The 14605-nt window shown below is 44.4% G+C and overlaps 1 protein-coding gene across 1 annotated transcript in view; it reads left to right on the top strand.

Moving 5' to 3' along the window:
* LOC147661124 (E3 ubiquitin-protein ligase TRIM39-like) overlaps nt 1-14605 on the top strand; it is a 136153-nt gene that overhangs the window by 36685 nt on the left and 84863 nt on the right. Inside the window, exon 3 of the mRNA XM_086951314.1 lies at nt 9180-9410. Within this exon, the coding sequence (XP_086807440.1) occupies nt 9180-9410 (231 nt within the window). The remainder of the gene's footprint in view (nt 1-9179; nt 9411-14605) is intronic.

Genomic DNA, 14605 nt, shown 5'->3' with positions numbered 1-14605 from the left:
CAACCCCTTGGCACGTCTCCGCATCAACGGCCAGATCTCTAACCCCATCAGCATTAATCGTGGCACCCATGCTCTTCGCCACTGCAATGGAGCCCTTGGCTGCCAGGCTCCACCAGCACCACACTCACAGGGGAATAGGTTTTTTGACCCGCTCCCTTCTCGTCTCCATGTATGCGGACGACGTAACCTTATACGTCCGTCATCCTCAAGAAAACCTCTGCCCCCTGGTCCGGGAAATCATATGCTTTGGCGGACTTTCCGGCATTCAAGTAAATTGGAGCAAGTCAGTGTTTTTTCACTTGACTGATGCCACCACGCCGTTCACACCGGACTTCTCGTTTGTGTGGGCCTCGGGCCCCATGCGCTATCTTGGCATCTGGTTGAGTAGGGACCTGGACGAACTGTGGAGACCTAACTTCCGTTGTGCAGTTGATTGGCTGGAATCCAGGATTCCGTCTTGGAGCCGGCTTTGCTATCCCTAGCTGGCCGGATCATAATCGCTAAAATGGTGGTCTTGCCAAAATTTCTCTACCTGTTTTTGAATGTCCCTATCCCTCTCACTACTCATTTCTTTCTCAAATTACGCTCCCTAATCATTTAGCTTGTCTCGGAAGGTAAACAGCCAAGAGTTGCATATGACATCCTCACTCTCCCCATGTCTGTTGGAGGTATGGGCGCTCCTGACTTCAAGGTTTATGCCTTGTGTGCCCAGGCCAGCTTTCTGCACTTCTGGATCCATCCTACCCCTTATCAACCTCACGTTGCCATTGAGACAAATATAGCATCCCCCTGGCCTTTGTCCACAGCTTTGTTTGTGCCGGCGGTGCGGACAGTGGCGGACCTTTACCCATGGAACACTTTCTACTCCCTTCCAGACTCTTCGGCCCGCTGGACACACTTTTATTTTACCAGTTGCGTGCTATTTGCCAGAAACTACACTTTACATTTCCTCAGCCCCCACCCACTATGCCGGCTCTGGACTTCATTTATAGATATAGATAATACTTTATTCGATATATTCATATCATAAAAGTACAACCATTCCAGACATAAAATGTTAATTATAATTAATATTCTGGCTATTTCTTAGCATATAAATGATAAAAAGCAATTTACAATTTAAAAAGAATGGTTACAAGGGGGTAAAGTGCAATCACAGTAATATACATATAAGTTAAAAGTTGAGGCATGGTCTAGTTTTTGTTTTCATTTAGCAGCCTTGTGCGTATAAACCAAGCACTGGCAAGAAACTTTGCAACCCCACATACAATATACAGAGATGAAGTATCTGTTGGAAGGATACGTAGGGCAATCCTAAAGTCTCTTACGCCCATCTCCCTACATACTTGTTTTACCCACCTTGTTCTTGGCCTCTTGTATGCCTTACAAGCAAACAAGAAGTGAGGTAGGGATTCCTTCAAACATGGACATCCTGGGCAGGTGAAGCAATGGTCCCTCATTCTTTTCCACCCCTCTATAAATTTATTAAGAGGGAGTATGCCGTATCTCATTTTCAGATAGAGAGATCTATCTCTTGAGATTTGAATATAGTCTAGAAAGGGCTCTAGCTTTCTGGTGGGCTTATGTTCTAGGAATTTGGTAGTAAGCACCCCCCACTTAGTGCTCTTTAAATCCTCAGCCTGTACTCACTCCCAAATAAAATTTTTAACAATTTACTTGTGGGGGGGGGGGGGGGGGGGGAGTTTACTGGGAATCCCAAAATTCTCCCATTCCTAAGCTCACGATCAGCTGCCTCAGTTTATTAAGCCACTGTATCTTGTTTGAGCTATTCAGGACAATCAATTCATCCAGGACCTTAGCATAGTTTTCCAGTTCTGGTGTCCTTCTCAGGCGCACCCAGAACAGCAAGGGTCGGAGGCGTACTATGTCTGCAATTGGGCATTTGCCCATATCAATAAAAAGGGGTTTCAAAGGTGTTGAGTGAGGAATGGTAACTAAGTCCCTAACGAACTTGTTTTCAGCTCTTGTCAGATCCTTAATACTTTCGCAGCCCCATAGTTCAGAACCGTAGACCGCTGAAGCCAACGCCTTGCCCTCGTAGACAGCTAGGGCCGGAGCCATGTCCTGCTGACTGACATGCGCTGATTCCTCAAAATTGCTCCAGAAGCTCTTTTGAGGTTTAGGAGCATTTTGGTCACGTGGGAGTCCCATTTCATCCTGCTGTTAATCCTGACTCCCAAGTAGTCAAATTCCTCCACCACCTCTAGCGGGGACCCATTAAGGGTTATATGTACTCTCCTAGCTTTTTTTTGGGAAGATAACACCATCAGCTTAGTTTTGGTGGTATTTACAGTTATCCACCACTCATCGCAAAACAGACTAAATCTGTCCAGCAACTTCTGGAGACCCGTGGGAGTTTTTGACATCAGGAGGGTGTTGTCTGCAAAGAGGAGGGTAGGTGTTTTCTCCCCCTGCCAGGACTGGGGCATCCGCAGAGTCCTCCCTCAAATGGGCTATCACCCCATTGATAAAGAGAGAGAACAATGTTGGAGCCATCCCACAGCCCTGACAGACCCCCTTGTTCACAGGCACCCTCCCTGTTAACTGTCCTTGGGTCCCCCACTGGATTCTAGCATAATTATCCTGATGAAGCCTTACAATAAACTCCAAAAGATAACACGGAAACCCCAAATCTAGCAGCACCTTCCAGAGTTTATCGCGAGGGACCACGTCAAACGCGTTTTTTAAATCAATAAAGGCCAAATATAGGCTGCCCTTAGCGATGGACACAGTTTTCCAATATATAGCACAAAACCTGAAAACCTGGTCCATCGTGCCTACATTTTGGCGAAACCCCGCCTGGAAATGGGTCAGAATGTTGCCCTCCTCACACCAAGACCCTATTCTAGTGACAATGACCCTGCCAACTACTTTTTGGATGGTATCAATTAGACTTATTGGTCTGTAGTTGGCAGGGTCCTTCCTATCGCCTTTCTTGTATATGGTCACTACTTCGGCGCCCTTCCATGATTCAGGGACCGGATGTCCATGAAGAATCAAATTCATTAGAAGGGCGATGAAGTCGGACCACAACTTGGGGTCATACAAAAGTAGGTCACCTGGTAACCCATCCGGGCCCGCAGCTTTACCGGGTGATATCTTTATAATAGCATCATGCACTTCCCTGGCAGCAAAGGGTTCTGCATGAGATCGGTTCTCTACAGAAAGCTCAATAGATGCCCCTGGTGGTTGACCCATGACTACTTCACCACAATACAATTTAAAGAAGTGGGCATACCACTGGTGCTCTATTATGTGATTAAGTACGGGCTCCACTCCCCTTCTATCTAATTTATTTACCAAGTTCCAAAACACAGTTGAGTCCTTCGAATTGGCTGCTTGCTTTAATTGCTGCCAATGCTCTTCCTCCCAGTCCCTTTTGGCCAATTTAATACAAATGTTATACTCTTTTCTAGCTAACCTCACTGCTGTCGCATCCTTCCTCCTGATGGAGGTCGATATGGCCTTTCTCTTTTGCCTACATTCCGCTGTATACCATGGGGTACCATTCATCATTTTTTTCCCATCTTCGTAGGCTCCCTAATTCCCCTAACAGTAAAAAAAGCTCCAATTTTCTCCATTCGGTTATTATAGGAATCAATTAAATTTGAACTTTGGCCATTAGTCTGTGTATAAGGCATAAGGGGTAAGATGTCTCTAGTCTCTGCTTGCACAAGCTCTTTAATGCTATTCAATTTCTCCTTTTCGCACATTGCCCTATTCCATTTTAACTTACTGTTGAAATAGGAGGGAATTACTTCTTTTGCAACCATTAAAGGGCCGCTCCTTATTTCTTTCTCACTGCCCCATCTGAATTTCATACAGAGTGGGTTATGGTCGCTATCCTGCGTTTTCCTAACCTCCATATTCAGTAGTCTGTCCCATGAACGGGCATCAAGTAAAATATAACCAATACGTGACGGGCAGCTAAGTCTGTTATATGTCATTGCCCCACTGGGGTCTGAAATAGTCCTCCCATTTAGTGCACGCAAATTATGTTCTAGTGTCAATGCGTTTATTTGGATTGCTCTAGCTGTTCATTTCTTAATAGGTGCCAAATTTAAAGGAGGAATAGATAGCCTCAAATCCTCTGCTCTAGAGCCAAGGAGGTCTTCTTCAGCTAGGGGTTCGTTCGTATGTGCAATTGAGGTCTCCCCCAACAATTACATTAGACAGGGGAGGGACAGCCGCTAATGCAGCGTCAAGTAATGCTATTGTGGGTGAGATTTGACCACCTGGGGCACCTCTAGCATATACACATATGCTAGAGGTGGGGGCCTTTAAGGGATATGTATAGTATGTCTTCTGAAGGTAAGTTATGCACCGTGACAGCGCAATTCAATGCCACACTAATCCATATGTGAAGGCCACCAGATGGGCGACCTCTTCCTACCGAAGTTGCCAGGATGGAATAGGTGGCATACCCACTTTTATGAAGTGGGATCATGCTCCATGTTTCTTGGAACATGCAAATCTTTTATGCATCAATAAATTCGTTCCATTCTGGGATGGCCAATTTTTTTGGAAGCCCCGCTATGTTCCATGAAAGCAAATTTATTATGGTGGAATTTGCAGCGGCTCCCTTGTTAATTACTTGGGGGACAAATACCTCGTCCACTATACATAAACTATTTTGCACTGTGCTAGAGATTTCCTCCAAGGACCCTGGAGGCTCTTCACTAATAAACGCCACCTCCTCTATTTCCATATGGCTTGCAGTGAACCTAGTCTGAGGCTCAGTCCTCTGGACATTATGTGCTACATTCTCAATACCTATATTGATTGGGATTACATAGTCCTTTTGGATCGTGTCTGGCTCGTCTGCGAGTCAGTCTATCCCCTCTAAAGACGAGAGAGCCACAAAGCGATTGGTGGTAGCAATATTAAAAGTTGGGCCCAAGATACTCTTGGGGTTCATAGGCTTGTGAGTTTCAACCAAGGCTCTTGGGTAGAAATAGCCTAATGATCTTGTTGATATGCCTCCCTCATAGCTATCACTATACCAATCTCAAATTAAATTTGTGGCTTTGTAGTCTTTAAAATTTATAATTACACTATCCCCTGGTATATCCTTGGGTCTTTGTCCCAACCATGGTAACCTCCTGACATTTAACATTTTTCCATCAATGCTTGTGGGTAGTGGTATATTAAGGCTTAGCCAATGGGTGACCTTATTTTTCAGGGTCTGATAATTTTCGAATTGTCCTGACTTTAATTCTGGAACCCCAGTTAATACTATTACATAGGATTCTGATTCAGGTGGAAGGTTTACATGCTGCACATTCCCGCTGGGATATTTGACCACCAATCGCCTCCCCCCAAGGTTATCATTTGCTTGACCCCTGTTACAAGTTTGCTCTGATTCCCGGGTTTCTCCTAGCTTAGAAATAGGGAAGCTGGCTTAATATGCTGGCTAGTGACAGGAATATCTTTAGAGATTAAATGAGGCTTGCCCCTAGACGAGCACTCGCTAAGTTTAGGCTTTTCTGCGGGTACAAAGGTGTTCAAGGTATACCTTGTAATAGATAATTCTCTAAGTAAATTCATATTCGAGATACCAGTGGCTTGAACTGATCCAAGTTGATCTGCTATTCGCTTGACCCTTTCTATGAGAGGGAGCAATAAAGATTTCAACAGATGCTCTATATTTCTAAAAAGGTCGTCTGAAAAAAGGGCATGCAAGGAATTTTGTTAGATTTTACTTTGTGGATCAATGCTAGGGATTTTGGTGGATAATGTGGGTTTAGGGTTTTTTGCTCTCGAACCTTTTTGTTTATTTAGTCCCCGTTTTCTTTTTATGGGGAGAGGTGGCGCAGGTATTCCAGCACTAACAGTTCTAGCTGGAAGTTGTTCTTCCAAGGTGCTATCGGTGGGGGCATCAATTGTAATGTTGGTAGAATTACAAACCCCCAAAATAGCCGAAGGTAGATCTTGGAGTTGGGGCGGGATACCAATATCTGTTATTAAAGCAGAGGCAGAGGCAGAATTAGGCATAGATGGAGATTCGGCTTTCTGAATAGCGCCTAAGGAAGAGCGTTTGTTATGCCATTCTGATGAGATACGCCATTCAGCCTGCTCTATTTCTCGTTCTACAACTGACACGGCCCTAGTGATGTAATTATCTAGGGTCCCTATAAAGGTGGTGGATAAGCCCCCCACTAGCAGCTTCCCACCCAGACTAGGTTTTGTAGTCATGTTAAGGTATGGAACATATAATGTAATAACAAGATGTTAAGCGAAAATGTTCACAATTGTTCTTACTTATGAGTCCAAGATGAGATTAGCAGAGGACAAGATGAAAAGGGGGTGGCCCAGCACAGCCTTGGCCAGCCCCGGAGGGCCACAGACGGCCCGCCCTTTGCCCGGGCTTAGCCCGGCGCTGCCCGCACGCTGCCGCGTAGAGGTAGGTTTTGCAGACTTTTATACGCCTCCAGGCGCGATAGTCCCGAGAGCGACTTCCGGCCGCTAAGGCTGCTGGAAGTTGAAGTCCCCACAAGTCCACTCTCCACACTGCGGCCGCACCCGGATGTCGTGGGTGTGCGGCGGCAGGAGGCGGGGTAGAGCAACAGCCTCGCTGGCGGCGTAAGCACCGGGATGCAAGACAGCAGGTAGGGGTCACAGCACTATCCCAGGAAAAACAGCAGATTAGGGCAACAAGACTTTCACCGACTGCAACAGGAGACTCCCCGCTCCGCCGGGGGTGGCGCTGATTTTTATACGCGTCCAGGCCCGATAGTCCCGAGAGCGACTTACCGGCTGCTAAGGCTGCTGGAAGTTGAAGTCCCCACAAGTCCGCTCTCCACACTGCGGCCTCACCCGGATGTCGTGGGTGTGCGGCGGCAGGAGGCGGGGCAGAGCAACAGGCTCGCTAGCGACGTAAGCACCGGGATGCAAGACTCCCCCACTTCATTTATACATCCCCGTCCCCACACAAATTAGTTGCCAAATGATACGCTCTTACTCTAACGTCCACCTCCATTTCTTTAGACCGGGCGCGGGAGGTGTGGGGCGCTGATCTTGGTATGGATATTGAACAGGCTGACTGGCTACACTGCTGCAACCAGATGACGAAGCTGTCACCAAATTACCAGCTCCGTCTGATAAATTTTAAGTATTTGCACAGACTGTACCGCACCCCTGCTCAGCTCCACAAGCTCAGGCTTATTCCAAGGAACACTTGTATGCGTTGTGCTGCCCCCGCCGCGGACTTTGCACACTTAGCGTGGTTATGCCCTAAGTTCTCCGAATTCTGACGGGTGGTGTGTTCCATTATTTCTGACATTACTTGTACCATGGTGCATCCTGACTCTCACCTGTGCCTTCTTGGTTTTGTAAAATTCTGTCCAGATGCTTCTCGATGCCTGATTGCGATGCTGCTGGTCCTGGTCTGGCGTAGGGTGACCATGTGTTGGGGTCGCAGACCTTCCCTTGAGTTGAGAGCTGGCTGAAGGACGCCTCTCAGTGTCAGACTCTGTTATGGAAGTTCTGGGACTTACTACCAGCCAAGTCCTGACCTGTTGACATTTGAGGCCCTCTGGTGACTTACCTCCACTCCCGTACCCATTCCAGTGGCGCTGCCTTTCCCGTGCACCCCACCGGCCCTGTGCCCCTGGCAGCCACCGTTGCTGATCAGTAACTGCCCCCCTTCATTATAGGCCCCCCTGCCCTGCAGAACTCACCACTGATGTTATAGCTGAGTGTGTGAGCCCCATGAAGGGAGGGACCCCTATGAAATGATGCTGTCTATTCAGCCTTAACGTATTCATGCTTCTTGCAAGGTGCAGTCGACTTGTTTCCGAATGCTTGATTTGGTCTACACTGTGTCAATTTGAGCTGCTACATAGCACAATGTAATGTGCCAGACCTGATTTCCTCAATAAAGGTTTTGAGATTTTTATTTTTAAAAAGTATACGAATGCTGCGACTGTCTGGCCCACCAAGCTGCCCCAGGGACCACCTCCTCCCTGGGGCACATACATTATTTATAAAAGAAATGCGGAGGTGGCCATATGGCCTCCCCTGCTGCCCTGGGGACTGCCACAGCCCACGGCCGGCTCCTGCAATGTCCCGGGGTGCCCACCCCCGGGCCATTGCAGTTTGTTATGGTGCTACAAACAGTCTGCTTTCAGCAAGCAGGAGAAAAAATGCACTAGCTGAAAACAGGCCATGTCTGTTTCCCTGTCTGCTGTCAAGCGAGCAGGGAAACATTGCTTCATTACAGCATGTTAGGAGCTCCGTGGATCTCAAAGCAATACCGGCTCCCGCAGGGATAAAAATTGCAAAGGTCATCCCAGGGGACGAGCCGGGGTCCACTCTGCAGATGCGACTCCTAGCACGCTGCTGGTTGGGGGTTGAAGTCCCTTGAATTCTGAGGGGCATTAGGGACCAACAAGACCTTCTGTCACCTACTGCAAGTCTCACACAGCAGTACTGCTGAGAAGTGATGGGAGGCCACGCCCCCCTACTGCACCACTCTGTAAACATGCCTCTTTGCCACTGCTGGTGTGGGGATGATGACCCCTTGCCTCCTGAGGGCCTCAGTTGTAAAGGAATCGTCTTCCCTCAAGTAGTTGTGTGCCATGAAGTGCAATTCCTGGCACCCTTCTAGTTGGGATATAAGTCCACTTGGCTCTTAAGGGTCCTTGGGGGTTATCTACCCCTTCTGTTGCCTCCAGTAAGTCCCACACAGCGGGATTGCTAAGAGGTCTTTGGAGACAACGCCCCCTTTCTCCACCACTCTGCAAACGCAGCTCCTGGGGCACTACTGGTTGTGATGTGTATACCTGGGCATTACCCAGGTCTGTGTTGGGGGTTACAGCACAGCTCAGTGTAAGGCTGTGTGGGTGGGCAGTGCCTAGCTTACTACAGAGCTGTGGAGGTGGGTGTACGGAGCACATCTCGGGGGGGGCAATGTGGGTGGAAGCAGTGAACAAAGACAGTAGAAGGGAAGGTAGCAAAAGTTTACAGCTGCAAATAAAACACCTTTCTCTTGCTTAGCTTTAGCTTAGCGCCGCCTGCACCCCTAAATAGTACACCAGTCCTAGTTTTGGTTTCTGTCAGAATATCTTGGGTCCCCCCCAGCCTAGCCTGCACACTAAAGATGTGATGCTTATTGAAAGCTTCCCAGAATCTAACCATCATTTCTTTGATGTGGACAGAACACATTGAGAGATGAGAAGCAGAGCATTGTGGCTGAGATTGAGAAGCAGCGCCAGTTCCTGAGAGATAATGAGCAGATGCTGTACATGAAACTGGAAGAGATGGAGAAGAAAATTACCATGGTAGAAAAAGCAAATATCTCCAAACTGTCCAATCAGATCACTTCTCTTAATACCCTGATAATTGATGTAGAGAAGAAATGTAAGGAGCCAGCGTTAAACCTCCTCAAGGTGAGTCACTGCTTGGTAAATACAAGACAATACAGAAGTGCTACATTTGTATGGTGTGTGAGGTGTTGAATGTATGTGGCACGTTGGTTTGTTTTCATGTGGTCTTAGTTGTATAAAGTCTTGTGTAAAAGTATTGTATATGTTAGTTTAAAAAATGTTGGTCTTGTACATTGTTGGAAGTATTGTGTAAATTGTGTTATATGTAAATATTTGTATGACATTTATATGTTCTAGATGAAGGATGGAGGATAAAGTCCTTCCAAAAGAAAAGAGTTGTTTAAAATTAGGGTGAATAAATAACCCAATCACCGAAAGAATGTAGTATGGTTGTTTAAAAAGTAGTGCATGAGTAATTAGGATACCAGGTTTTTTCTCTTTTAAATTATACAGAAGGCCCTACATGGGTCCTGTCTATTGGGCCTATCTTCCCCTTCTTGCAACAGAATGTAAGTGGAGAGCATGGATGATCAACAGATAGGGTTAATTTACACTGACCTCCTGTATTGGGGAGACAGCGTTAACAACGCTGTCAGTGCCACGCGTGTTGGTAGCACCACAGACGTTAAATTGTTTGGGTTGTTACAATGCATGGTATTACATCGCAAGTCGTTTCTACGATTTGCGCTAGATGGCGTGCAACACCAGGGAATGCATTGGATTTTAAGTCCAACACATTCCCTGCTGTTGTGCTAACTAGAGTAGGAATAGTAATTTATACTATACCTAAGTCCAGCGCGCCATTTAGTGCTAGTTGTAGAAACGACTTGCGTTGTAATGCCAATGGTGGTAACAACGCTGACGATGTAACGTCCGCATTGTTACCTACCATGATGTAATATGTGACGTTGTAACGTCACATATTCCTGTATTGGGACAACCCAAGAAAATATACAGAAAAGCTAAACTAACAGCAAATCCTTCTACTCTGACAGCCAAACAACACATACAGACTGATTCAGTACAGAGGAAACTACTTGTATACTGACAGCCTGACACGGTATAAAGAGCAAGCATTGGCATAGCCAATAGGTCTCGCTTTTGGGACCTTGTAAGTGTTTGGTTATCCAGGACAATATCCTTGGTGCAACAACATCAACTGTTGCATGGCTAAACACTTATAAGGTCCCAAAGTCGAGAACTATTGGCTATGCCAATGCTTGTTGTTTGTGGCGGCCGCTATTGTAATCCAAGGCTATCAGAGTAAGACATCGATCTGAGAGTCATCTGCATACTGATGATGTATCTCAGGCAGTATTTCAAAGAGATATCCTTGGGGGACCTAATGTACACATTTACTTGAAAGTGTGAAATGTATCAGACCTTGTAACCGCATAAGCAGCAGCCCTCGCTCCACGGTGATCTGTGGTGATTTACGGGAACACAGGGCAGCCTAGCTGGACATCTATGTGGGAAAAAAAGACCTAGGACGTCAACCAAGTAAATGACCAATTATACCAAAATCAGTAGTGTGAAGAAATGACACAAAATAAACTGTATACATATATATATTTAATTAGTATGGATAAAAATCATATAGTAACACAAGCTATGTGATAAAGTGTAGCTCATAAAACACAAATACAAATATTCCAAATTAATATATATCCTATAAATCATACATATATGTAACAAAGCACAACACAATCACAATAGTTAATGACATACAAGGTATGAAAATATTAATCATAAAAAACTCGACGCGCGTTTCGGCAGAAAACCACCTTCTTCAGGAGTCTCTGCTGATATTCTAAAAGATAATGTATAGAAAAAGAAGAAGATATACATCAAAATAGGGTTTTATTGATTTAGGTGACATACATCATTCTTAAACAACACCTATATGTTCTAAAAAGCATATACACCATATAGACAAAACTTCATCTTATATCTAAGAAAAGTGTCATTCTTCACAGTCTACCAATAAAAGACATTAAATTTGGTCATTTCTTGTCATATGATTGACAAATATTTAGGACTCCATTGTACAGTACTTAATCATACAGAGACATTTCTATGTAAAGGCAATGGTCCCTTTTGATTTGGGTTGTATAAACATAACCTACATAACATGGGGATAGAAACACATGGTCTTTATTCTCTGGGGACCAAGAAACCCCTTTGATATCGATGAACACTTACATTGTTAAAATTCATGGAAGCTGAAAACATCTTCATACATGCGGGTAGTCAGAGCCACTTGATAGAGGCTAATACCTGATAGAGAATAATAGTATAAAAGTAAATTAAAAAAGGGGGGGATAAATGGCCGTGATAGTTAGAATGAATATAGATAAGTCACTTTGAACACAAAACACCACCTAGATATAAAGTCTGACGTATTTTTCATGTCTCTCTGTATAGATGGTAATATCTAGCGGGGGGATAATAGAGTGAGGGGAGGTATGGTACACTTCTTCATATAACTCCCTATTGGGAAGTGCCATTCCTATAGATAACAAAGTCTCTATGCTACAGTTAATTAAAGACCAGGTGATATCGGTTGATGATCTAACAAGGCAGACGATTACTTAGTCATGAACTTTTTATGTCTAACTATGAAGATAATTCTTATGTCTAATGACGCCTAACTATATAGTAAAGATGAAATACATATAAACGCCATATGATGTTGGTAAAAATACCTAGAGTAGCAATAACATCGTTTTAATATGCAAAGCCGGTAGTCATGAACAGCACCAGGGAGGATGAGGCCGAGGCTGTAGGACGATTCTAAACACAGCGTAACTAAAGATAATGGAATGATGAGAAAAAGAGGGGGGACATTAGGGGATATTGTTTGGCATATAACCTTGTATATACGCTAACGTAGTACACTTATTACAGCTATACCGTATATTTGCAAAACGGGATGACACCAGATTAAAAAGGGAAATACCTATAGGGTTCTGATGGAGGCGTATAGAATCTTGGAAGAGATATATAGATATCCACAGCGGGCCAACCAATTCGTGGCTGTAATTAAAAAAAGAAAATACACAAATAGATAACCCTAACTGAAGAGAAGGGGGATAACCAAGTACCAGAACCAAGCATGTAAAGATGGTTCCAGGCAACACGTATCTCATATATTATAACGTGGACACATACCTTATCTATTCACAAAAGTGTGTGGATTGTATGTTTTAATCCGTGTTTGGTCGATAAGAGTAGTTCAAAGTGGTGTAGGATCTGATAAAACTGTAGAGATATAAAGTAGAAAAGTGACAGATATATAGATGCGCTAAACTGAAAATGAATAATCATTTACAAAAGAAAAATGAGGAGCGTAAAATGCGGAAGGCGTGGGTCTGCTGTTATCTCAGTTCTAAGGATGTCCTAGTCGAAACTTACCGTTATGAATACACGGTGATACGGACAGCAAGATGGTGCTGCTCCAAATTCACGGGGACGTCACGCTTCGCAGGTATCTTCAGTCGGGAACATAAAGTTCCGCTATTACGGGCTGGTATTTAAAGCCCCGGTCATGGCGCCAACATTTTTTTTTACTCAGGCGAGAAGAGTGGTGGAAAAAGATAGCGGACTACTGGCCACATATCGTAGAGTCAGCCTGTACCAAGATGGCGCTACATATTGCAAAACAGCGCGTACATTGTCAAGGACTAATGTTGTCCACAAGGTGCGTGCCGAGAAAGATAATTTAGATCATTGTCTTGAAAAACAAGATAAAGTGCGTCTAAACAACTCATAAGTTCTCAAAGTGGCTATTAATGATCGTATTAGGTCCATAAAGCAAATATACACTCTGTAAGGGGGAAAGAAGACCATTCCAAGATGGCTTCTCCGGATAATGAAAATGCATGAAAACAAGGGAATACTTTGTGTATCTAAACTGTGCAACGACGCACATCCTAATGTTCAATATATACCAAATGATATATCCCCTAAAAAGATGGAGTATGTCCAAGGTGACAATAATGAAACAATGGTGGAATTATTGAAGATAGGAAAAATTTGATGGGTAGATAAAGTTACGATTGAATATACCAATTCATGTGTAGACCGGGGTATTTATATATCTATGAACTCATAGGTATATAAGGGATATAGAATGTTCAAATCGGTATATATGTGTAATAAACCAGGATACATGTAAGAGTAAAAGTACATATTAGTCTTATAATTAACCTAAGATGTATCCATTAATAAAAAGGGGATATAGATAGCTCAGAAGAAGGTGAATGTATTTCTGAGACTAGATCCATGAAAAAACAAGCTTAATCTAGAGAACCCTAGATAGATCATTACAGTTAGAGATGTAGGTGCACAGCTGGACATCTCATCTACATATTTTGTAAACAATGCCATTTTTTCTTGCTTCAGACATACCTTAAATTGGTCATATCTGAGCGTGGAGAAAATGTATTTCTTAACGCATTTAGGGCGACATAAGGACAGTGAGATTCTGGTGGTGTGGAGAATTATTACAAATATTTTGCTTCTTTTAAGGTGCCCCAGGATCATCTCTTGAGACTGGATGGAATTTTCAGGTGCATCCAAGGACCTTAGGTACTCTGACTGCGACCTCAAGCCTGAATGAGTCCCTGTGCAACGAATAAACACTTCTTTCAGCTGATTTCACATTGCTCTTCGACTTTACTGATTACGAGTTTGATCGGATGAGTCCAGTAGGTCAAAGAGCCCTTGATTTAGGACAAGGCCATGACGTGTTGTTTTCCATTTCATGGCATCATGAATTGATTTACTGGAGCCGTTAAAAGAATGCTTCGCCTGTTGAAAGGCAGAAGGACTTTCATTTTCACTCTGATAGCTTCATGTGTCTGGTCTGCCGTGGTGTGGACCCGTTTGCGATTTAAAAGCAGGGAAAGGTGGTTACTAAGCTAAACATTTACGTGGCCTAAAGAGTGTTTTGCTTTTCCGTGACATTGTCAGGGAGACTGTGCTTAAGGGCAGATACCACTGAGGCAAAATGTGTTAGGCTTATGTTGACTAGGCGTCTCGGATCTACAACTGTTGCAGCATATTGGGCCCATGACCCAATTTTTAGAGCGGGCGCTGAAAACAGTGGGAAGCACTTTTTAAAGTGTTACAAAGCAGGTCTGGTTAGAAGCGGCTATAAGTAAGCACCTTTATTAGCCGGTATGATGCAAATTTTAACAAGCGTGCGTCTCACGTGGCAGCAGGGGATGGGGCCTGCACGATTCCCTTGCGGGAGC

Source organism: Lissotriton vulgaris, unplaced genomic scaffold (assembly GCF_964263255.1).
Source record: "Lissotriton vulgaris unplaced genomic scaffold, aLisVul1.2 SCAFFOLD_2734, whole genome shotgun sequence".
NCBI lineage: Eukaryota > Metazoa > Chordata > Amphibia > Caudata > Salamandridae > Lissotriton > Lissotriton vulgaris.
The sequence above is the reverse complement of the archived record's forward strand: the minus strand, read 5'-3'. Positions and strand labels throughout refer to the sequence as shown.